The 25,348-nt window shown below is 44.6% G+C and overlaps 1 protein-coding gene across 1 annotated transcript in view; it reads left to right on the forward strand.

Annotated features, from left to right (window-relative positions):
* The window catches only part of NOC2L (NOC2 like nucleolar associated transcriptional repressor), a 59,252-nt gene that overhangs the window by 20,802 nt on the left and 13,102 nt on the right, over positions 1–25,348 (forward strand). Inside the window, exons 12-17 of the mRNA XM_060694173.2 lie at positions 1,145–1,256; positions 8,314–8,427; positions 10,133–10,234; positions 13,452–13,595; positions 15,106–15,219; positions 16,304–16,442. Coding sequence (XP_060550156.2) covers positions 1,145–1,256; positions 8,314–8,427; positions 10,133–10,234; positions 13,452–13,595; positions 15,106–15,219; positions 16,304–16,442 — 725 coding nt within the window. The remainder of the gene's footprint in view (positions 1–1,144; positions 1,257–8,313; positions 8,428–10,132; positions 10,235–13,451; positions 13,596–15,105; positions 15,220–16,303; positions 16,443–25,348) is intronic.

Below are 25,348 nucleotides of genomic sequence, written 5' to 3' on the forward strand. Positions count from 1 at the left end.
AATAGGATTTTTTAATTTTTTTATTTTTATCCAATTTATTTTCATACAATGCTTTTGCGAATTAAAAATCTTATCTCAAGGTCGTTTTCTATTTTAAGATACATTCGTAATTTAGTGTATTCAGCGTGAAATGGAGCTTTTAAGAGGCTGTATATTCGGCAACGTTTACATTTTTTTTTTTTGGGGTAAACTCGTTCAATTTTATTTTATTTTTTGATTTGATTTATATGCCGCCCTTCTCCGGAGACTCAGGGCGGCTTACAATGCGTTAAGCAATAGCCTTCATACTTTTGTATATTTATACAAAGTCAGCTTCTCTTTCTTTCTTTCTTTCTTTCTTTCTTTCTTTCTTTCTTTCTTTCTTTCTTTCTTTCCTTTTTTCCCTTTCTTTCTCTTTCTTTTTTTTTTTTTTTAAATTTGATTTATATGCCGCCCTTCTCCGGAGACTCAGGGCGGCTTACAATGCATTAAGCAATAGCCTTCATACTTTTGTATATTTATACAAAGTCAGCTTTTCTTTCTTTCTTTCTTTCTTTCTTTCTTTCTTTCTTTCTTTCTTTCTTTCTTTCCTTCTTTCCCTTTCTTTCTCTTTCTTTTCTTTTTTTTTTTAATTTGATTTATATGCTGCCCTTCTCTGGGGACTCAGGGCGGCTTACAATGCGTTAAGCAATAGCCTTCATACTTTTGTATATTTTATACAAAGTCAGCTTATTGCCCCCACAAACTGGGTCCTCATTTTAACCTACCTTAGAAAGGATGGAAGGCTGAGTCAACCTTGAGCCTGGTGAGATTTGAACTCGCAGTCATTTGCAGGCAGCTGATGTTAATAACAGTGCTTTAGTCAGCTGCGCCACCAGGGCTCTTAGAATTGAATCCAAGCTCTCCGAGCTGAGATAAAACATGCGCTGCGTTGATGCATTCGCACAATTTCGCAGCAGTGATGACAGTGGCTCTGTAAAGGGGATGATTTAAATCGAGTTGATTTAAATCGAGCCTTTTTCCTATTGCAAGCCATAAATTGAGGACTATCTATATACAAACTTGTACCGCTCACCCCCTTTTAAAATGGCGTACGTAGTTCACTTTTTGGTCCGTCCCTGGTTTTCGACCCACTTGTTTTTTTTTAACCCCTTTCCTATGCCAGGCTGGTACCAACAGCTCGTTTCTACCCTCTGCGCATGCACTGTGTCCGGGCGCTAACCCTGCTGTCGGAGAGCACACAGACGTTCATCCCAGTCCTACCTTTCATTCTGGAGGTGAGTGTCAGTCAAAAGAAGGTTTTTTTTTCCAAATTGTATACCTGCAAAGTTCGGGGGAGGGGCGGGGCGGTGCCCAAGACAATCTTGGTGTCAGCACTCCAGTGCTGACCTAAGGAAGAGAAGAGGACGCTTGACTCTTCACCTACTTATTTTCCCTGAAGATATCATCCCCGTAGGAGATGGGATGGGAGGGGGGACATTCCTGTGAGCTGAAGTAGTAGATATGGGGAGAGTGACTTGGAAGATGGCCAATGAGACGCAGGGAATTGGGGAACAGAAAGGGGGGGTTTGGGGTCAGAAGGTCAGTGCTGACTACGATGGCGTCGGGGACAGATTGTTGTGCTCAATAAATGAAAGATTTCATCAAAGACTATTTGTTTGGAAATGCAGTTTATTTGAGACGACATCGTAACCTGACACTTGGCTCTAGCAAAAAAAACAAAACAAAAAACAAACTACAGATGTTTAGGATTAGGCCCAAAATTTTATGTGGCTAAACAAGACAGCTGTTAAGTGCCCCGTTTTGCAACCTCTTTTTTTTTTGCCACCGTTGTTAAGTGAATCATGCAGTTGTTAAGTTAGTGGCAATGTTGTTAAGTGAATTTGGCTCCCCCCTCCCCCCCGGTCAACTTTGCTGGTCAGAAGGAGATTGTGTGACCCCGAGACACATTGCAACCGTCATAAATCGGAATTGTCAAGCATCTAAATGGTTGCCACAAAGAAGAGGGAGTCAAACTATTCTCCAAAGCACCTGAGGGGGGCAGGACAAGAAGCAATGGATGGAAACTAATCGAGGAGAGAATCAACTTAGAACTAAGGAGAAATTTCCTGACCGTGAGAACAATTAACCCGTGGAACAACTTGCCACCAGAAGTTGTGAATTCTCCAACACTGGAAGTTTTTAAGAAGATGTTGGATTACCATTTTGTCTGAAGTCGTGTAGGGTTTCCTGCCTGGGCAGGGAGTTGGACTAGAAGACCTCCGAGGTTCCTTCCAACTCTGTTTATTCTATTTCTATTTCTTAAATTTTGATCATGTGACCCCGGGGGTGCTAAAATGGGTGGGAAAAGGTCACGTCACTTTTCCCAGAACCGATGTAACTTCAAACAGCCAGTAAACAAGTGATTGTAAGTCAAGGACCACCGGCATTAGAATGTCTGTGTTTTTATTATTCGAAAGTTTAAAAAAAAGAAAGACACGAAGCATTATTAAGATACAGAGCATGCAAAATACAGCAGAAATGTATACGGGCGATGTTTTACCAGGGCAGCGGGTAAATAAATAATATTTACAACTTATAAATAATTGGCCTTCAAAACTAAAATTAGGCAAACAGCCCTACCTCATAAAATACTGTATCTCCTACCTTAATAAATACACATAGAGGTGCTAAATGGGGAATTCTGGGAATTGAAAGTCTACACTTCTTAAACTGGACATGTAGGAAAAACACTGCTTTAGACTTATTTTGAGCGCAGAACATAGAGTAACAGAGGTGGGACCTATTCTATTCTATTCTATTCTATTCTATTCTATTCTATTCTATTCTATTCTATCCCATCCCATCCCATCCCATCCCATCCCATCCCATCCCATCCCATCCCATCCCATTCCATATTTCTATTCTATTCTATTCTATTCTATTCTATTCTATTCTATTCTATTCATATAAGCCCTACCCCCAAAATAAGCCCCAGTTAAAATCGTCATCCAGATGGATGCATTTAGTACCATATTTTCCCCCCAAAATAAGACCTAACTGGAAAATAAGCCCTAATGCCTCTTTTGGAGCAAAAAATTAATATAAGACCCGGTCTTATTTTGGGGGGAAACACAGTAAGAATAAATTCCGATTATTTTAAGCGTTCCCCTTGCTATTCTTTTCCTCACTCGAGGTCTCCTTGTGACCCTTGCTTTAACTCCCCAAAAGTGCCTTGTGTGAGTTTTAACCAAAAAATAAATAGAAAAACGGGTGGCAGATGGTGCAATCGGTGGGAGGGATTGTGGGCTGGTGTTTTTGGGGACTTAACTAAGCCGCCTCGGTTCGTTGCTCATCGCCAGGAAGCGGTGTGGGGGGGGAAAGGCCGTTGTGGGTTTTCCCCACCCCCTCCCCGAAATGTTGCTGCAAATGTTGTTTGTTCACCACATCCTTTTCGCTTCCTGCGTTCCCCAGGACTCCTTGTGGCTTCTGCATGGCTGCGTGGCCCCCCCCCTGCTTTTCCTCTCTCTGTGTGTGTCTTTGTGTGTGTCGAAAACAGCCTTTCCTCCAGGCGAGCCGCGTTTGACCAACCGCAGACATTCCGGCGGTTTGCGCTGCTTTGGCCTTTCGGCCCTCCGTCACATCTGATGCTGTGGGGGCGGGGGGGGGCAGCATTTCTCCCCCCCTCCTCTCCTGGGTGGGAGCGGGAAGGAAATGTGGTTGGCTGAGCTTTGGGAAGAAACACCAATTGTGCACACACAATTTGAGATGCTGCAAAAGAGAAAAATATATATATATATTTGCATTCCTTAATGCAAACCTCCAAATTTGGGGGGGTGGGGGGGGGCTTGCATTGAATTCAGGCAAGGCGCCTGCTTGCCTGGGAAATCATCCCAAGCATGTCCCTTCTTCCTGCACCAAATTTGGGGAGGGATTGCATTTAAGAACCTTGGTGGCACAGCGGACTAAAGTGCTGTTAAGTAGCACTTAGCTGCCAGCGGCCTGCAATTACTGCGAGTTCAAATCTCACCAGGCTCAAGGTTGACTCAGCCTTCCAATCCTTCCGAGATAGGTAAAATGAGGACCCGGATTGTGGGGGCAATAAGCTGACTTTGTATAAAAAAAAGAACACCTCTTAGGGGGCCCCCGAAAGCCCTACTAAGCAGGTCTATACAAAAGTAGGAAGGCTATTGCTTAATGCATTGTAAGCCGCCCTGAGTCTCCGGAGAAGGGCGGCATATAAATCGAACCAATAAATAAATAAAATAATAAAATAATAAATAAATAAAATAATAAATAAATAAAATAATAAATAAATAAAATAATAAATAAATAAATAATTCAGGGCCGCCTGCTTGGCTGGGAAACCGTCCCAGGCTCGTCCCTTCTTTTTATGCTGAAATTGTTCTTAAATCTGCAAAATGCGAATCCGTTTGGCCCCTCCCCCTCTTCCCCTTCCCCAAATAAAGGTGAAAATAGGAAAGTGAAGTTTTAACTCTCAGCCTTCCTGCGCCAGAGCTGGGTTTCAGGCAGGCTCTGACCGGTTTCTAGAGAACCGGTTGCGGAAATTTTGAATTAGTTCGAAGAACCGGTAGTAAAAATTCTGACTGGCCCCCGCCCCCATCTATTTCTCTGCCTCCCGAGTCCCAGCTGATGGGGTGGGAATGGGGATTTTGCAGTATCCTTCCCCTGCCACGCCCACCAAGCCACACCCACAGAACCAGTAGTAAAATTTTTGGAACTCCACTACTGCTTCCTCCCCTCCTGTAATAGAGAGAGGAATGGGATTAATAGTGATTGCCCCTCCCCGATTTCTAAAACTCCAAAAGAGACCCTCGCCCCGCCTCAAGACTCCCTAATTTGGTCTGCTACTGTCATGTCGCCTCCTTTTGCATCGATGCAGCAAAGGGCCAGATGGGAGTTTCCCCCCCCCCCGGCAGTCTTCAAATCCACAGAATAATAAAAGAGTTGGAAGGGACCTTGGAGGTCTTCTAGTCCAACCCTGGCTCAAGGCGGAAACCCTATACCGCTCGAGATAACGTGCTCTGCTTAAAAACCTCCAGGGATGAAGCACTCACAACTTCTGGTGGCAAGCTGTTCCACAGGTTAATTGTTCTCAACTGTCGGGAAGTTTCTCCTTAATTCTAGGTTGCTTCTCTCCTTGGGTTAGCTTCCATCCGTTGCTTCTTGTCCTGCGTTCAAAGTGCTTTGGAAAATAGGTGGAACACCCCCCCCCTTCTTTGCGGCAGACCCTCAAATATTGGAACGCTGCTATCATGTCGCAGATTTCCTTCTACTCATCCGTGGCCAGGGGGGCTTTTTATCAGGTTCGCCTGATACGCCAGTTGCGTCCTTTTCTAGATCGGGACTCCCTACGCACGGTCACTCAGGCACTCATCACCTCCCACCTGGACTACTGCAATGCTCTCTACATGGGGCTCCCCCTGGGGTGCACCCGGAGGCTCCAGCTGGTCCAGAATGCGGCCGCGCAGGGGATTATGGGAGCGACGGGGCGCTCCCATGTGACACCTCTCCTGCGCGAGCTGCACTGGCTCCCGGTGGTCTTCCGGGTGCGCTTCAAGGTGTTGGTGACCACCTTTAAAGCGCTCCATGGCTTAGGGCCGGGGTACTTACGAGACCGCCTTCTGCCACCAATAGCCTCCCACCGGCCAGCACGCTCGCACAGAGAGGGCCTCCTCAGGGTGCCGTCCGCCAGACAGTGTCGGCTGGCGACCCCCAGGGGGAGAGCCTTCTCTGTGGCGGTGCCCGCCCTCTGGAACAACCTCCCCCCAGAGATACGTACAATACCAGACCTCTGGACTTTTCGTCGGGCCCTGAAAACTTATTTATTTCACCTAGCCGGGCTGGCTTGATCCCACTGTTTTGGTTAAATTTAATTGGGTTTAATTGGGTTGTTTTAAATTGTGGCCAAAAATATTTAATCATTTTTAAACTGTTTTTAAATTTTGTATGTTCTGTTTTATTCTGGCTGTTCACCGCCCTGAGTCCTGCTGGAGAAGGGCGGTATACAAATTAAAGCAAACAAATAAATAAATAAATACTCCCGAATTTGCAAAAAAAAACCCCAAAACTCGGCTGGAACTGCAGGCTCTCCTCATCCGGAGCAACCTAATGCAATCCCTCCTTTCTCCGTTAATTCTCTCCCGCTTGGCTTCCTCCCCTCCTCACTTTGTCACCAGCACGATGACAGCTCGGGCTTCTTGTGAGGTCCCTCGGAGTGCCGATATTCCCCAAGCTACTGTCACTGGAAATGAGCAGGAAATCGGTGATGTGCCTTGACAGTTTATGCTTCTCTTGGCACAGAGAAGCGGGCGGGCCCCCCCCTCTCGCTCCCCGCCTCCCCGCGGCATCGCCGCTGTGCTCTTTGGCAAAGACCGAGCTGTGTGAAGAGAGAGAGAGAGAGAGAGAGAAAGAAGGGGGCAGGAAAGCACATTTGCCCAAACGGGGAGATATAATGATCGTTCGCCTTTTTATTTTTTAATATCTCGGATCGGTGGGTCCACAGCCTTGTGCCGCTGTGGGGCTGGGTGGCGGGGGGGTGCAGAGCTGGCATTTGGGTTAGACTAAATTTGGGGCGGGGGCCATGGAGCAGCATGGTAATAGCAATAGCAATAGCTCTTGGACATTATATGAGAGCCTTGTAGTACATTATATGAAAGCCTTGGTAGTACAGTGGTCTAAAGCACCCTGTTATTAAGAACAGCTGCCTGCAATTACTGCAGGTTCGAATCTCACCAGGCTCAAGGTTGATTCATCCTTTCATCCTTTCTAAGGTAGGTAAATTGAGGACCCAGTTTGTGGGGGCAATAAGCTGTATAAATATACAAAAGCATGAAGGCTATTGCTTAGCACATTGTAAGCCGCCCTGAGTCTCCGGAGAAGGGCGGCATATAAATCAAATTAAAAAAAAAATATATATATATATATACCGGAGTTTTATTTACAGAGTCAGCCTTTTTGTCTTATAAGACAAAATATTGTTTTGACCCGCCCCAATAATCTGGGTCCTCGTTTTACCGACCTCGGAAGTATGGAAGGCAGAATCAACCTGGAGTCAGTCGGTCAGGATCGAACAGCTGGCAGTGGGCAGAGTCAGCCTGCAATACTGCATTCTAACCAGAGGGAGGGAAGGAAGGAAGGAAGGAAGGAATAGCAGTTAGATTTATATGCCGCTTCACAGTGCCTTAAAGCCCTCTCTAAGCAGTCTACAGAGTCAGCCTATTGCCCCCAACAATCTGGGTCCTCATTTTACCGACCTCGGAAGGACAGGAAGCTGAGTCAACCTGGAGCCAGTCGGTCAGGATCGAACAGCTGGCAGTGGGCAGAATTAGCTTGCAATACTGCATTCTAACCACTGGGAAGGAAGGAAGGAAGGAAGGAAGGAAGGAAGGAAGGAAGGAAGGAAGGAATAGCAGTTAGATTTATATGCCGCTTCACAGTGCCTTAAAGCCCTCTCTAAGCAGTCTACAGAGTCAGCCTTTTGCCCCCAACAATCTGGGTCCTCGTTTTACCGACTTCGGAACGATGGAAGGCTGAGTCAACCTGGAGCCAGTCGGTCAGGATCAAACTGCTGGCAGTGGGCAGAGTTAGCCTGCAATACTGCATTCTAACCACTGTGAGGGAGGGAATAAAGAAGGAAGGTAGCAATTGCATTTAGACTTATATACCGCTTCACAATGCTTTACAGCCGTCTGTAAAGCACTGTACTGTAAATAAAATAAAATAAGTCCAGTTGCCTCGTGAAAAAGCACCTTTGGGACAATCCAAGAAAGAATTATTTAAAAAAAAAAAAAACACACACAACCTATATCCGTGATGGCGAACCTATGGGACACGTGCCGGAAGTGACATGCAGAATCATCTCTCCGGGCACGCCAGCCGTCACCTGTTGCTGTTCCAGGTTCCGGCACATACATGTGCACCGGCCAGCTGGTCTTCGCATATGTGGGCATGCCTGAAACCGGAAGATTGGGCAACCAGCGTACATGCGTATGCCGGAAACCGGAAGCTCAGCTCCGCACTGGAAACTGGAAGCTCAGCTCTGTTCCGGTTTCCGGGCACTCCCTTGCATGCGCGCCAGGGAGCTGCTCTTCTGGAGCTCTCCCGCTCACACAAGCGGGCTCCCGCTTTGGCACTTGGTGCCGCAAAAGTTTGCCAACACTGACCTATATCAAGTTCACTTTTGCAGGCTGGAGACAATCAAAGTGGCCAGGTAAGACAGCCAGCCTGGGCTTTCCAAAATCCAAAATTTGCTAGCTGTATCTTCCCACACTTTCTCTTCCATGGATGCCCAGCTGATCTGTCCGTTCTCTTTGCTTTTCGTTTTTTCCACAGATTTTCCAACAGGTGGATTTCAACAAGAAACCGGGGCGAATGAGTGCCAAGCCTATTAACTTTGCCGTCATCTTGAAGCTCTCTAACGCTAACCTGCAGGAGAAGGCCTTCCGGGTAAGTCGTGGGAAGGCGAAGTGGGCAGCTTTGTATAATTTTCAAGGCAGGGCTGTCCATACATGGCAACTTTTAAGACTTGTGGACTTCAAAAATATTTTTATTAGGACTACTTCCAGGGACTTACGAAAAAAAAAATACAATATTTAATTATACATATTGTAACAGCAGCAAGAATAACATATGCACAAAATTGTAAAAATAACAATATACCAACGGAAGACAATCTGATTAGAAAAGTTTTGGAGTGTGCAGAAATGGGACAAACTTACAAAGGAAATAAAAGAAAAGGAGGAAACAGAATATTATATAGTGTGGGAGAAATGAGATACAAAGAGCCTGTAGTACAGTGGACTAAAGCACTGTTATTAACATCTGCTGCTTGCAATTACTGCAAGTTCAAATCTTACCAGGCTCAAGGTTGACTCAGCCTTCCATCCTTTCAAAGGTAGGTAAATTGAGGACCCAGTTTGTGGGGGCAATAAGCTGACTTTGTATAAATATACAAAAGTATGAAGGCTATTGCTTAACGCATTGTAAACCGCCCTGAGTCTCCGGAGAAGGGCGGCATATAAATTAAAGCAAAAAAAATAAAAATAAAAATGGTATGAACGGTTAGAGGAGAGGGATAAAAGGCAAGGAAAGAGTAAATGAGGAAGATAGAGGAGTGGAAATGCAGTAACAAACAAGAGGAAACAGAAACGATGCAGATCAAAGGAACGAAATTATGTACACTGTTATATATATATGCATCTATTAAGGAAAGAAGCAGACATCCTGCGAGCTCCGGAACTTAAAATTTTAAAATAATTAAACTTTTATTTTACTAAGCTTTCGTCAGCCATCTGCTGACATCATCAGAGAATTAAACTACCATTACAGAGATCTCTGCCTTTATATGCCATTAATCAATTTGGCCATTGCACGTGTAACAGGCCCTTCCCACTTATAATTAGCTGTGTTGTTTTTGCTGTTGTCATGCTGGATGATGGAGGCTTAATTTCTACTGTTTCCTCCCTCCTAGCTTGCTTATCAGTGGGGGATGATGTTAGCCTGTCAACTATTGCAATTTGCTGCCTTGTCCGTGACCTTGTGGTCGGCCATGTTAGTTTCTCATTAATGGCATATAAAGGCAGAGTTCTCTGTAATGGTAGTTTAATACTCTTGACGATGTCAGCAGATGGCTGACGAAAGCTTAGTAAAATAACATTTTAATTATTTTAAAATTTTAAGTTCCGGAGCTCGCAGGATGTCTGCTTCTTTCTTTACTAATATACCTGGAACTTGTATTTTTAGAATAGTTTGTAATATGCATCTATGTAAATAAATCAATATTAGAATTATATGTATAAAGGATAAATTGAAATAAGGGAGAAAAAAAAATGGATATGTAAGAAATATCCACCGATGCGAAATTGTTGAAAAGAAGAAAATTGTAAAAGATTCGTTTTTGTTTTCAAAACCCCCCCCCCAAAACTGTTTAATAAAAATGATTTAAAAAAAGAAAAAGAAGTGGGGGCTTCAACGCCCAGATACTTAAAGTATCCAAGTTGAAAAAACAAAACAACAACATTGATTTAACTCAGTTTTGGGTTATGAATGCTGTAGTTGCACCCGTCCTTCGGTGGGAAGTTGGCCTTCAGAAACCCTTTTCAAATTTTGACTGGTTTTTTTCCCCCCCCACTCCTCTTCTCTCCCTTCCCAGGATGGTCTTCTTGAACAGCTGTATGACCTGACTTTAGAATATCTCCACAGCCAGTCTCACACGATTGGTTTCCCAGAATTGGCGCTGCCTGCCATCCTTCAGGTAAATGGAGTTTGTGTGGCTAAAATAAACAGATGGGTAGGGGGGGAAATTGCCAAGCATCCCCAGGTTCCCCCCCCCCCCCGTTGGACAGCCTAAAGCAGAAAAAAACAATAACAACCCAGCAATCAATTTCCATGCTTCCAAGCACACCGAGGACTAGAATCTTACCTTAAGTACAGAAAATAAATCTAAAGAGAGTGCCACGTTTAGTGTCTTGTTTTGCAAAAACGGTGGCACTTTTTCCAGTTGGAAGGGAAATCTCATTTTTTTTCAGACAGAACAATCGACCCGTGGCACAGACGTTGCCTTCGGAAGTTGTGGGAGCTTCATCACTTGAGACGTTCAAGAAAGAGCCTTTCTAGGAGCCTGGGGAGGGCGGAAACGGCCTTCCCCACCCCCACAGGCCCTCTGGAGGCAGGAAACAGCCTGTTTCTGTACTTCTGGTGGGCCCAGAAGGCCCGAAAATCAGCTGGCCGGCACGTGCATGTGGGCCGGAGCTGAGCTTGCGTGCCCACCGATATGGCTCGGCGTGCCACAGGTTCGCCATCCCGGGTGTAAGGTCTCCTGCTTCGGTGTGGGGGAGGGCTGGACTAGATGACCTACAAGGTCCCTTCCAACTCTGTAGATGAGGAATCCTTGATGCTCTCAGAAGCTTGGTCATTTGCTTGTGGACGTCTCGTTACCCTACTAGGTTACGCCGTCAGCGCCCTTCTGCACAAGAGGGGGCTTCGTTTAGCTAATTAATCGAAAGGGGGCGAGGAAAGCGTGTTTCCTCTTTTCCTTTACATCTGCTAGGAGGGCATTTCAAGGCTCGCTGTGATTTGCACTGCAAAAGTGGGGCTTCCCAAGCCCTGTGGGAAAATGTGATTTTTTTTCACAGTCGGAGGTCTTTGAGCTAGGGGTGAGTTGCTACCGGTTCAGCCCGGTTCGAGCTTCCGCCTACCCGCACATCATCAAAAACGCTTTGCGGATGTGCAGAACCGCCACGCGGTCCCAATAGCGAATCTGTAGCACCGGGATTTGAATCCCTTTGGGCCTACCCCTTCCACCTCCTCCCACCTGGCTTCCCAGCCTCAGGGTGGGCTTCCCTTCCCCCCTCCCCCCCCCATGCCCCTGTCTGGCTAGTGATGGACCACCCCCGAAGTGGAGGTCATCAGGGGCTGCGATCCAGGACCCAGCCCCTTCCCAAGATTCCCGCCCGGCAGGCAGCCCAATTTTAATTGTGTCAGCCGGGAGAGCCTAGTCTCCCCCCCCCCCCGAACCCCTAGAGCCGGATTATTAACGCAGGAAGGAGGCCGGCAGCTGGATTTTCCCCTTCTCCGGCTGTGCCAGGCCGCCGGGCTTCCTGGAGAAGCGCCCAGCATGAATGCTGCCTTGTCTTCTGGAGGTTGTGCTTGTGTGTGTGTGTGTGTGAGTGAGTGAGTGAAAGGAAGCCTGTGGTTATGAAAGGGACCGCCCCCCCTCCTTCTCTTGGGGCGCCCGAAGGGTACGGAGGTGCGTCCTTCTGTCCCGCCCGCTCTTAACACAAGTTCCCGCTTTTATTTTGGACAGAAGGAAACTGACTGTGCGGATTGGCGGGGGGGGAGGGGATTTGTTCTCCCAGGCCTTTTAGGAAGGGAAGGGGGGGGACACGATATTTCAGTGGTCCTAGTGTTTGGGGGGGTGAAAGCCGCCGTCGGGTGGGTCTGAGGTCAAGTGAGCAGCCAAGAAAGGGTCGTCGTTTTTCACACAGACGCACCTACACACAAAGAGCTGGTGGAAAGGCTTTGCGAGCCCCCTCCATTGCCCCCCCCTGAAAAGTTCCCAGGGGTCAAGTGGTGGGACTGATCCAGCCCCCCCCCTCCACCCCCAACCCTTCAGAGCTGGCGCAGGGACTCGGAATTGATCTCTGGATACGTTCGGAGACAATGCCAGTTTTTTTGGGAACGAGGTTGGGAAGCTCCTGTCTTTCAAAGCAGGCAGGCAGAATAGGGGAATCCTTCGATTCAGGATTGGACCGGGCTTCCCATCAGCCCCTGCCAGCCTGTGCTGAGGATGGGAGTTGTGGTCCAAAAGCTGGTTAGACTGGGGAAGGTCACGCTCCCGACAAAATAGCATCTTTTACATGCTGTTTAAAGAGGATGTATTTGTGGAATTGGACTGTCTTCTCCCTCACTCTTTTTATTTTACCCGTCTTTAGCTTTTTCTTACCTTTCTGTTTTCTTTCTTCCTTCCTCCCTCCCTCCCTCCCTCCCTTCCTTCCTTTTCTCTCTTCTTCGCTCCTTCCTAGATAAATTCCTTGTGTGTCCAATCACACTTGGCCAATAAAGAATTCTATTCTATTCTATTCTATTCTATTCTATTCTATTCTATTCTATTCTATTCTATTCTATTCTATTCTATTCTATTCTATTCTATTCTATTCTCTCTTCCTTTCTCCTTCCTTCCTTCCTTCCTTTTCTCTTTTCTTCCTTCCTATCTTTTCTTCTCTCCTCCTTTCTCCTTCCTTCCTTTTCTCTCTTCTTTCCTATCTCTTTTCTCCTCTCCTCCTTTCTCCTTCCTTCCTTCCTTTTCTCTCTTCTTCCCTCCTTCCTATCTCTTTTCTTCTCTCCTCCTTTCTCCTTCCTTCCTATCTCTCTTCTTCCTTCCTATCTCTTTTCTTCTCTCCTCCTTTCTCCTTCCTTCCTTTGTTTTTTCCTCTCTTTCTTTTGCCCTGCCCTCCTTCCCTCCCTCTTTCTCTCTCTTCCTTTCCTCTCTCTTCCCCATTCTTTTGTCCTTCCTTCTTTCTTTCTTTCCTGCCCGCCTGCCCATAAACTCATTTGCTGTCTCTCTTTTTTTCCTGGCACAAATGAAAGCAGATTTAACCAGGCTCTCATCAGCTGGACTTTCTAACGAAGCAATTTGACCTACTTCACCCCACCAGTTCCTTCTGGGGTTAAGGCTAAGATATAAAATGGGATCTTGCAATTGTCAGGAACAGCTGTTGCTGGCCTCAAAAGTCAGAGGTCACCAAGGGCCGCAGGAAGATCTGTCTCGGCCAGCGAGACCTTCCGCCTCCATCGGGGCCAGTCCTTTTGCCAAAACTCCCATCAACAGCTTGTGACTTTTTCATTCTCCCCCTGCTGATTGTTTTCCTACTTGGCAAACCCAAAACCCCGAGAGAGCCATTCATGGAATTTCTTGCTGTCTTGCTTCTTTCCGGTCCTCCGTCCTCCTCCTCCTCCTCCTCCTCCTCCAGCTGAAGTCCTTCCTGAAGGATTGCAAGATTGCCAACTATTGCAAAACCGTCCGTCAGCTCTTGGAAAAACTGCAGGAGAACTCGGCGTTCATCACCGCCAAGCGCCAGAAAGCTTCCTTCGGCGTCTCCGATCGGGAGGCGGTGGTGAGTCACCTCTTTTCCCCTTTTGTTCAGCTGGGAGGGTTCCCCATCCAAGAGAAACACCTGTTTTTATTTTTTCGTGCATCGAAAAAGGAAAGCTTTATACCGAAGCCGGTTCATTCTTTTGATTTCTTCGCCAAATGAAGAGCAATAGCGCTTAATTTATTTTATTTATTTATTTTATTTTATTGAATTTCTATACCGCCCTACTCCCGAAGGACTCAGGGCGGTGCACAGCCATGAAATAAAACACATAGATATACAAAATTTAAAATCGAATAAAATGAATTAATTAAATTTGGCTGAATTAATACCCATAATTTAAAATACCCATATTTTAAAATACAGTAAAAATTTAAAATTTACACTTAAAAGGGAGAAGATTTAGACGAGGCCAGCTTGATGAAATAAAAGCGTCTTCAGCTCGCGGCGGAAGGTGCGCAGGTCCGGAATCCTCCGTATCTCTGGGGGGAGCTCATTCCAGATCGTCGGTGCCCCCACAGAGAAGGCTCTCCCCCTAGGGGCCGACAGCCGACATTGTTTGGCCGACGGCACCTGGAGGAGCCCCTCTCTGTGGGAGCGTACTGGTCGGTGGGAGGCTATTGATGGTAGTAGGCGGTCCCGTAAGTAACCAGGTCCTAAGCCATGGAACGCTTTAAAGGTGGTAACCAGAACTTTGAAGCACACCCGGAAGACCACCGGGAGCCAGTGCAGCTCGCGCAGGAGAGGTGTTACATGGGAGCTCCACGTCGCTCCCATAACCACCCGCGCAGCCGCACTCTGCGCCAGTTGGAGCCTCCGGGTGCTCCTCAAGGGGAGCCCCATGTAGAGAGCGTTACAATAGTCCAGACGAGAGGTGACGAGGGCATGAGTGACTGTGCGTAACTTATATACTGCCTTACAGCCCTCTCTAAGCGATTTACAGAGTCAGCCCTATTGCCCCCAACAATCTGGGTCCTCATTTTACCAACCTCGGAAGGACAGAAGGCTGAGTCAATTCTGGAGCCTGGTGAGGCCCGGGGTCATATGTAGAGGTGGTATCCAGCCGGTTCGGACCAATTTGCCCGAACCAGTAGCGGAAATAGCTACTGGCTTTATTCCAATCTATGTAGGCACGTTTTTGAGGCTATGCACCTGCGCGAAAAGGTAGGCACATATGTGGAAGGCAGGCGCACAAGCGGTGAATTAGTAGTAACATGTGAAACCCACTGCTGGCCATGTGATCCCCTTTTGCGACCTGATAAGCAAAGTCAACGGGGAAGCTAGATTTATCCAACTGCAGGGATTCACTTAGCAAAATTTTTCCCCTCCGAAATCGTTTTGAATGCCCAGCTCAGGTTTTTTTGGCAAATTTTGACTTCAATCTTCAGAACTGGAATATAGAAAATCTGGAGAGACACCCTCCCCCCTCTCCTTTGCATCCGAAGCAGAAAATTCGGATCGTTTTATGAACGTTAATAGGAAACGCTTGGCTGATGTCCTTCTTAACGTCTCCGGCCAATTTTTTTGACAGGAACGATGGGAAAAAACCGTAAAAGCAGAAGGAACTCCGCTAAGGACATACTACGTGACCTGGAAGAAGCTGAGGGAGAAGGAAATTCAGCTTGAAATTACTGGCAAAGAACGGGTAGGAAACCGAAATCCTTCCAAATTTAAATCATCTTGAGATCCCGGCCAAGGAGCACAATTGGCTGACCAATCGATGCAACTGATAATTTACTACTTAATTAACTTTGTCAGGGTTTTAGTCCCAAATAACCCGGCCTTTGTATCGTGGCAGGTTTGGCCATACAATGATTGCAATCCAAGGAGTATTTTCATCCCTAATTTTGAGATTTCCCCCCAACGTTTTCATTTAGCTATATAATTCGGAGATCTTGCTCGGAAACTTGGTCGGAAACTCCAAAAAGAGGGATTTTCTGCAGTCTTCTGTGAAGGCTGCAATTGGCAGGAAAGGATTAAAAAAATGAAAGACAAATCTTTGGCATTTTTACAATCCTCCCATAGTTAAAATTCAAGATTTCTTTCTAGAATAATCCTGTTCCATTGCTGGAATGGCCTGGGAATAGCCCAGACCTTCCACCCAATTGAAAATCTATGGAGCTGACTAAAGAAACTTGTTAAGTCAGAAGCGACCCAGCAATAAAATCCAGTTAATAGAAGCCATAATTCAATCTTGGTTTCACATGATAACAGCTACAGAACTCAAAGACTTAGTTCACTCCATGGGAAGACATTGTAAGGCCGTCATTCATGCTAAAAGTTACCTAACTAAGGATTAACTGATGTGATCATTTTTGCATATCTCGTTTTTTCTACGGTGATCATTTTTGTATATCTTGTTTTTTCTACCTGTTTCACTTTTCTTCTTTAGACTGTCACTGCTATTCTAATAGCAAATCCTTCCTAAAAGTGATTGCATTACATTCTTGATTAAATTATCTTTCCATGGATATATAGTTTTATGGCACTACTCCAAAAAACAAAAAGTGGTGTTATTAGCTAGTTTTAGAAAATACAGTTTTCCCAAAAGATTTCCACAATTTTGGCCACTACCGTATGTAATTTTGTGGGATTTTAATACATGCTTAGAATAACCACCTACTCCTACTCCTGTCTTGGGGCCAATTCGAGACCGGAGGAAAGATTTTTCAGTGTTGTTTACTTTTTAATGTCTTTTCTTCTATCCTCCCTTTGTTGTCTGGCTGTAGATGGAAGATCTAAACTTCCCAGAAATTAAACGCAAGAAGCCGAATGAAAAGAAAGAGGAGGATAAGAGGGAATTTAAGGACCTCTTTGAAATGGAGAGCAGTTCAGAAGAAGAGGCTTCGGATGTCTTCTCCCGTAAAGGTAAGAGGAAGAAGTGTTTGAAGCAACAAAATTCTCACAAATTTCACTGCTCTTAAGCAGAGGGGGTATTCAGCCGGTTCAGACCGGTTCACCGGAACCGATAATGGAAATCGCGGGTGTGTCCACCCCAGCTCTATGCCATCCTATTTAGGTGCGTTTTTGAGACTGGGCACATGAGCGGAAGGTGTGTGTGTGCGCAAAGCACGTGCACCGAAGGCGCATGCGTAAGGAAAGTCGGGCGCAAGTGTGGATTTGCGAACTGATAGGGAAAGTAAGTGAAAACCAACCCTGTTCTTAACTCACTGCCACAAATTTCCTAGCTTTAAGCGAAAACAAAGCGCTCCAAACTTGGAAACTTGTGGACTTCAACTCCCAGAATTCAGTTCCCAGCTAACCATGAATTCTGGGAGTTGAAGTCCACAAGTCTTTTTTTTTTTAAAAAAAGTTTTTTATTTTATACACAAACAAACATTTAATTATAATCAGTCATTTTTTCCATGCGACATCTCGGTGTTTTCTCCACGACATCATCTTTTTGCAAATTCTTCTGTCTTCATTATCACCAATCTATTACAACATATCTCCAAAAGTAACAGTATTCTAATCATATCATTTTTTTTACATAACTATTTATTTACTTATCTATATCTCTTTTCTAACCAATCATAAAATTGATCCCGTATCTTAAACTATTCTGAATCTTCTCTTTCTTTAATCATCAGTCTATTCATTTCTGCACAATTTTAAGATTTTTTTTGATTACTTCTCCTTCTAAAGGCATTTTCTCTGCTTTCCAATTTTGTGCAAAAACAATCGTTGCAACTGTTGTTACATGTATAATCAAATATAATCTACAATTATATTCTACAATAATATAATCTACAATTTTTTTCTGGAAGAAGTCCGCACGTCTTAAAAAGTTGCCAAGTTTGACGTCCCCCTGAGCTTAGAATTTAAAATCATTTAAAAGTGGAGGAAATACTTTTATTAGCCTTGGTGGTGCAGTGGACTAAGTGCTGTTATGTAGCACTTAGCTGCCAGCTGCCTGCAATTACTGCGAGTTCAAATCTCACCAGGCTCAAGGTTGACTCAGCCTTCCATCCTTCCGAGGTAGGTAAATTGAGGACTCGGATTGTGGGGGCAATAAGCTGACTTTGTAGAAACACGCTTATGGGGGGGGGCCAAAAGCCCTAATAAGCAGGTATATACAAAAGAATAAAGGCTATAAGTGCATTGTAAACCGCCCTGAGTCTTCGGAGGAGGGTGCCATATAAATTGAACTAATTAATTAATTAATTAATTAACAGAATAACAGAGTTGGAAGGGATTTTAGAGGCCTTCTAGTCGTTTCTCTGTCTCCCACCCATCCTGGGAGACTGTTTTCCAGGAAAAATTCCTTTTTTTAAAACTTCGCTAAGGGATGTGCATATCTGCCTTGTGAGAGAATCCATTTTAAGCCCAAGGAGAAAAGTTCATTTAAAAAAAGCACAAATTTACAAAGTCAACCAAGAAAATTGGATGTGAGCTCTTTTGAGTTGATCGCACTGCTGAGATTTTTATTCACTCATTTATTCATTTATTCAGCCAGTCGGCTGGGTTCCCTGCTGTTAACGCTAAAGAATACAAATCATACTTATTGTTATCATTTACACCCGCTGTAAATAAACGGTGGCACGTTCACGGTAAGAAACCGATTAAGAAAAGAATAATACCCGAATTAAGTAATCACTTTTAGGGACATAAGTAGCCTCAAAAGTCAACGAACCATCAGCTGGAGAAATCATCTTAGTCAACACACTTGGAGGACGTCCCTTGCTAATCTTGTCTGAAAAATAGATCTTTAACCTCCCTTTTTTTTTTTTTTTTTAAATGACTTTTTCTCAAGCTTGGCAAATTTATCGTAACATGCAGAGGCGCCATTTGGAAACGACGAGTGTAATAAATTTGATTGACTGTTGGGGCAGTTTTATACCACCATTGCATTGCAGGTATCGATCAGTTTTTTTAAAATGTCCTTTTTCAGTCTGCCTGGGTGTCCATCTCAGCAAGTGAGTCTGGACAGTGAATAATAATAATAATAATAATAATAATAATAATAATAATAATAATAATAATAATAATAATAAAGCACCTTACTCGGAACAGCTTACATCCTCCGACGATATCTTAACAGTTCCTAGGTCCTTGGTTAGGACTCGAGCTGCTGAGCTATTAACCAGCCTCAAAGGCTGTGAATCTCACTAAAGATTAAATAATGGTGATGATGATGATGATTTCCAAAGATGGAAAACCAAAGCTTTGCATGGACAGCACTTGAAAAATATTGAAGGAAAATGTGATGGCAACTTAACACGGGCATGGCTTAAGATAGGAACCATCAAGAAAAAAACGGAAGGCTTAATATTGGCTGCTCAAGAACAAGCACTACAAACGAATGCCATGAAAGCAAAGATACAAAAATCCACCAACAATCCAAACTGCTGAGATGGATATGGATGGATGGATTGGATGGATGGATGGATGGATAGATAGATAGATAGATAGATAGATAGATAGATAGATAGATAGATAGAACAGGTAAGAAATGAAAGGGGATGGATGGATGATATAGATAAAGAAATGAAAGGAGATGGATGGAATAGATAGATAGACAGACAGACAAATGAAAGGAGATGGATGGATGCATTAGATAGAGAAATGAAAGGAGATGGATGAGATGGATGGATGGATGGATGGATAGATAGATAGATAGATAGATAGATAGATAGAGGCAGATAGATAAAGACAGATGCAGATAGATAAAGACAGATCTAGATAGATAGATAGATAGATGATAGATATAGATAGGATAGATAGATAGATAGATAGATAGATAGATAGATAGAGGCAGATAGATAAAGACAGATGCAGATAGATAAAGACAGATCTAGATAGATAGATAGATAGATAGATAGATAGATAGATAGATAGATAGATAGATAGTAAAGAAAGATGACAGATAGATATGACAGATAGGTAGATAAGACAGGTGGCTAGATTAAGCTTTGCTCCAGTCAATTCCATCCCCTTTCCCATAGACTTTTGAAGGATTAATTGAGGTGGTTGAAATCCCTGGTTGATTTGCTGTCTTCTCTTGTCCTCAGATGATATTTTGTGTGTGTGTGTGTGAGAGAGAGAGAGAGAGGGACTATCTCTGTCCAAAACCCAAAATCCTGCTGGGTTTTTCTCTTGCTTTGACTTCTGCGCACGGCGGGAGTCTGCCACGCACGATGTTCCCATATTCTTGCAACAGGCAACTTGGATGTGCCTCGGTGCATTGCTGATGTTGTCGGCTCTTTTTCTTCCTTCCTTTCTTTCTTTTTTTTTTTTTTGGAAGGAAGCTATCAACTCAGCCAAGACGGGTTCTCCCAGGAGGGGAGACATCTAGGTGGGTGGTGATGGTACTGGAGCAGATTCTTCCTTGGTGTGGAGGAAGAGAAGCTGCTGTCACATCTGGAAATCATCTTTTCTTTACCTCGCAGCCCTCCCTCCATGGGGCGGGTATTGGGAGGGCAGGCAGGCAGGCCGGCCTCAGTTTACTGCCTTACCTCTGGGGAATTGGGAGAGGGAACGTAACTTAAATCTCTTATTTTATTTTATTTTTATTTTATTTTATTTTATTTTATTTTATTATTTTATTTTATTTATTTTATTTTATTATTTTATTTTATTATTTTATTATTTTATTTTATTTTATTTTATTATTTTATTTTATTTATTTTATTTTATTATTTTATTATATTATTTTATTTTATTTTATTTATTTTATTTTATTATTTTATTTTATTTTATTTTATTTTATTTTATTTTATTTTATTATTTTATTTTATTTTATTTTATTTTATTTTATTTTATTTTATTTTATTTTATTTTATTTTATTTTATTTTATTTTATTTTAATCGGCGTTCCCGGTGGGTGCAGCTTGCTTGAATTTTCCAAAGTTTAAAAGATTCATGAGGTGTAGCAACTTGACTTCTGTTTTAAGGGCCTTAAGGCGAGTCGGGGTTCCGAATCGAATCTGGAACTCACCAGATTCGCTCTTTTAACTGGACTTTGAAAAACAGAAAAAAATCTAGTGGCCTTTTGAAAGGTGACATGGGGTGACATGAGAGCAGTCTTCCAATATCTCAGGGGCTGCCCCAAAGAAGGAGGAGTCAAACTATTCTCCAAAGCACTTGAAGGCAGGACAAGAAGCAATGGGTGGAAACTCATCAAGGAGAGAAGCAACTTAGAACTAAGAAGAAACTTCCTGAAAGTTAGAACAATTAACCAGTGGAACAACTTGCCACCAGAAGTTGTGAATGCTCCAACACTGGAAGTTTTTAAGAAGAAATTGGACAACCATTTGTCTGAAGTGGTGTAGGATTTCCTGCCTGAGCAGGGGGTTGGACTAGAAGACCTCCGAGGTCCCTTCCAACTCTTGTTATTTTATTTCGTTCCATTCCATTCCATTCCATTGATTCGTTGTCGGTTAGGGTTAATGCAAAGAGGGGTCACCGGCTCCGCCAATTTTGCACACCGTGTGTGTGCGCCTCTCGATAAGCCAGATTGTGTTCAACCTATTTATGCCATCGCTGTGCTTCCTTGCTCGTGTTCAGATGAGTGGAAAATAAGCCGTTAATAGCTAGGAAATTACCAATTTTCTGTTAATTAGCAGCAGCTCACGGCCCCCTCTTCTCCTTCTTCTTTTTTAATTAAATATTGCCATAGTTAAGCACTCATTAGCGTTTTATAGCAGCTCTAATCTCAGCGGAATACGTTGGCCTGGAAAAGGATTGGTGGCGGAGTCGGAATTGGGTGGCATCGGGCATTCCCTCGAGATGAAAGTCAAATATCCTAGAAAACAGATAAGTTCACCTTTAGCTGCTGAACCCCAGTCAAGACATTGGGGTGCAGATGTCTGCCTCCCCCTCCCCTCCAGTTAAAGCCCCAATTTTCAGGCCAGTTAAGTTTGGGGAAAGGATGCGTCCGATTGTAATTCACCTTGGCCAAGGATACTGGCTTTTGAGGAGGGTAGATAAGAGCAATATTTTTCTCCCGCTGGTGTTGGAAGTCGGGGTTAACACCCCACTGTTAAATAGAAAATGGAGGGAAAAAGTTGGGGACGTAGTCATTTCCAAAGGTGTAATTTTGAGCCTTTTTGGAGCCCCCTGCCACAAGAAAGATTTGGCTTGGTTTCCTTCCCTCTTGGGTAGCTTTCAGGCGGGGTTGGAATCGCTCTGAGAGTTATATTCATCACTAGCAGAAAATAGGATAGGATAGAATAGAATAGAAAATAGGATAGACAGAATAGAATTAGATTAGATTAGAACAGGATAGGATAGGATAGAATAGAATAGAATAGAATAGAATAGAATAGAATAGAATAGAAAATAGGATAGACAGAATAGAAAATAGGATAGAATAGAATAGAATTAGAATAGAATAGAATAGGATAGACAGAATAGAAAATAGGATAGAATAGAATAGAATTAGAATAGAATAGAATAGGATAGGATAGACAAAATAGAAAATAGGATAGACAGAATAGAATAGAATAGAATAGAATAGAAAATAGGATAGACAGAATAGAAAATAGGATAGACAGAATAGAATAGAATAGAAAAGAAAAGAATAGAAAATAGGATAGACAGAATAGAATAGAAAAGAAAAGAAAAGAAAATAGGATAGACAGAATAGAATAGAATTAGAATAGAATAGAATTAGAATAGAATAGGATAGGATAGGATAGACAGAATAGAAAATAGGATAGACAGAATAGAAAATAGGATAGACAGAATAGAATAGAATAGAATAGAAAATAGGATAGACAGAATAGAATAGAATAGAATAGAAAATAGGATAGACAGAATAGAATAGAAAATAGGATAGACAGAATAGAATAGAAAATAGGATAGACAGAATAGAATAGAATAGAAAAGAAAATAGGATAGACTAGAATAGAAAATAGGATAGACAGAGTAGAATAGAAAATAGGATAGACAGAATAGAATTAGAATAGAATAGAATAGAATAGAATAGAATAGAATAGAATAGAATAGAATAGAATAGAATAGAATAGAATAGAATTCTTTATTGGCCAAGTGTGATTGGACACACAAGGAATTTGTCTTGGTGTATATGCTCTCAGTGTATATAAAAAAAGAGTAGCTTTTAGTAAGAGGGGGTGAGAGCAAAAAAACATGGCATGTACAATGAGTCCTCGTTTAGTGACTGTACTACAAGAGGGATGTAAAAGTAACTTGACGGCCACATCTGCAACCTTTGCAGCAAAATATGGAAAAAGAAAGTTGATGGAAGATTTGAAGCGCATCGCCATTTCATTTAGCAATCTCTTCGCTTAACAATCAAGTTGCTAGTCCCCATTGTTGCTAAACAAAACTACCTGTCTATCTCCCATCTCGGTGGACTAAATAGGCCCGTGTTGGCAAATCTATGCGACGTGTGCCGGAAGTGGCACGCAGAACCATCCCGCGCGGGGCGCTCGGCCTCACTGGCTCCTCTTCCGTGTTCCTGTGCACACACATGTGCCGGTCAGCTGGTGTTCGCGCACGGGGAGCGGCAAAACCCGGAAGAGCAGGGTTCCATCATGCATGTGTGCACAGCAGCCAGCTGTTCATCGGGCACACCTCCGTGCCGGAAATTGGAAGTTAAGGTGCCGGCGTGCGCATGCGTGACGGAACCCTGCTCTTCCGGGTTTCAGCGCTCCCTTGTGCACGAAGGCCAGTAAGGCCGCGCGATCCAGGCGGGATGATTATGTGTGCCATTATCGGCCCGCGGTGATGTAAAAGGTTAGCCATCGCTGAAATAGGCCTTTGAGCTTCATGCAGAGCTTCTCTTTTTAAAATCTCGCCCAATTATCCTTCGGATAATTTCCTATCTCAGTGATGGCTAACCTTTTTGCCGTCGCATGCCAAAAGCGGGGAGAGCGTGGGGAGGTCACGTGCACGCGTGCCCACACTCATCATTCAATGCTCCCCCTTCACATGCACACACAACTCCCCCACCCGTGCAACCCTCATTTTTGGCACACAATGGCATGGTGGGCCTGGAAGGCCCATTTTTCGCCCTCCCCAGGCTCCAGAGGCTTCCTAGGCGCCTGGGGAGGGTGAAAACTGCCTTCCACACACACACACCCGGAGGCTGGAAACAGCCTGTTTCCTGACTTCCTGTGGGCCCGGAAGGCCCGAAAATCAGTTGGCCGGTGCACACTGGAGCTGAGCTAGGGTAATGCTTGTGTGCCCACCGATATGGTTCTGCGTGCCACCTGTGGCACGCGTGCCATCGGTTTGCCATCACAGTCCTATCTTATTGTTTTCCATTGCATTCCTTAAGACTTTTAGAATCGCTTGACTGTCCCTTTGAAATGTACGCTTAATCGGCGTACATTAAAATGAAAATCCCCCCACACCGTCCCAAAATTGCGTGGGCCTGTCCTTGTGGCTTGGCAGCGATTGGCAGGCTTGTTGGCCATTTCGTGCAAGCGGTTTCCACGAATGCATGCTTGAAATAAATCACGGCTTAAGCAGGGTGGGAATTCAACCAGCTTCGAAAACCGCATCGGCTTCCTTCCGCCTTCGCGCTATGAATAAAAAATACCCAAGTGCAGAGATGGACTCGGCGACTTCGGGAGGAAGAGGGGCAGGAGGTCAAGGACCTGGAACCCCCCCCTCTCTGTCCCAGACCCCCTCCCCGCTCTTGTTTCCCAGAACGGGTGGGGGATGGGCCGCCCTCCTGCCTGCCAGATTTGATCAATGGCTTGTCTGGAGGGAGAGACGACACGGCACATTCCTCTCATTTACCGGCTGATGAGACTCCCGGGGGTGTGTGTGGGGGGGAGAGACGCGGCTGCCCGTGGTTATTAATGGGACTGGGGGGGGGGGAGAATCGGATGGTGGATGGCCGTGTCAGGAGGCAATTAAAGCTTGGGAGGGGGGAGTAACCGCTCGGCTGACACTCTCGTCTCCCAAGACCCTGGCCCGTAATGAGCGATCTGTCCACATTAAGCCACGGCGCACGTCTAATGAACTTTAGCGGCTTTCCAGCCCGTAATCACATTACACCGATCGGAGAGGGGGTGGCGGGGTGGGAAGAGAACAGAGTGTGGTGGGGGTGCGGGAAACAGAAGAAATCTTGATGGGGTTCCATTGTTGTGATCCCACTGGGTTTGCCAGGGCTGGTTGGATGTGCTCGTTTTCTAGAGTAATTCGAACCAGTTCTGCATCCCCTTCCCCTAAATGTCTACGGGCACAACGGGGCAAGGGGAGGCGAGGAAGGGGGTAGCTGGGGGTAATAGATGGTGCAATCAGCCTAGGACAGGAGTCTGCAACCTTAAGCACTCGAGGAAAGAGCCATTTAGACCCGTTTCCCACAGAAAAGAAAACACCGGGAGCCACAAAACTTGGGTGGGTGTGGCCAACTCAATGTCGCTCACTTCCACCAGTCACATGACACCCCCCCCAAAGCCACGCCTATCCAGCCAGTCATTAGGGCAGAGAACCAGTTGTTAAAAAACACCGGGAACCACAAAACCCTTTTGACATCTCTCTCTCTCCCCTCCCTCCCTCCCTCCCTCTCCCTCTCTCTCTCTCTCTCTGTATCTATGTCTCTCTCTCTCCCTCTCTCTCTGTATCTCTCTGTCTCTCTCTCTCCCGCTCTCTCTGTATCTCTCTGTCTCTCTCTCTCCCGTTCTCTCTGTATCTCTCTATGTCTCTCTCTCTCTCTCTCCCGCTCTCTCTGTATCTCTCTATGTCTCTGTCTCTCCCCCTCTCTCTGTATCTCTCTTTCTCTGCCCTGGCCGCTTCTCCATCCCCCGCTGTCACCCTTATCTTCTCAGGCCAGGCAAGGAGTGACTGGGAGGGGAGGG

The sequence above is a fragment of the Pantherophis guttatus genome, chromosome 15 (assembly GCF_059756535.1).
Source record: "Pantherophis guttatus breed Tessera chromosome 15, ASM5975653v1, whole genome shotgun sequence".
NCBI classification, from domain to species: Eukaryota; Metazoa; Chordata; class Lepidosauria; order Squamata; family Colubridae; genus Pantherophis; species Pantherophis guttatus.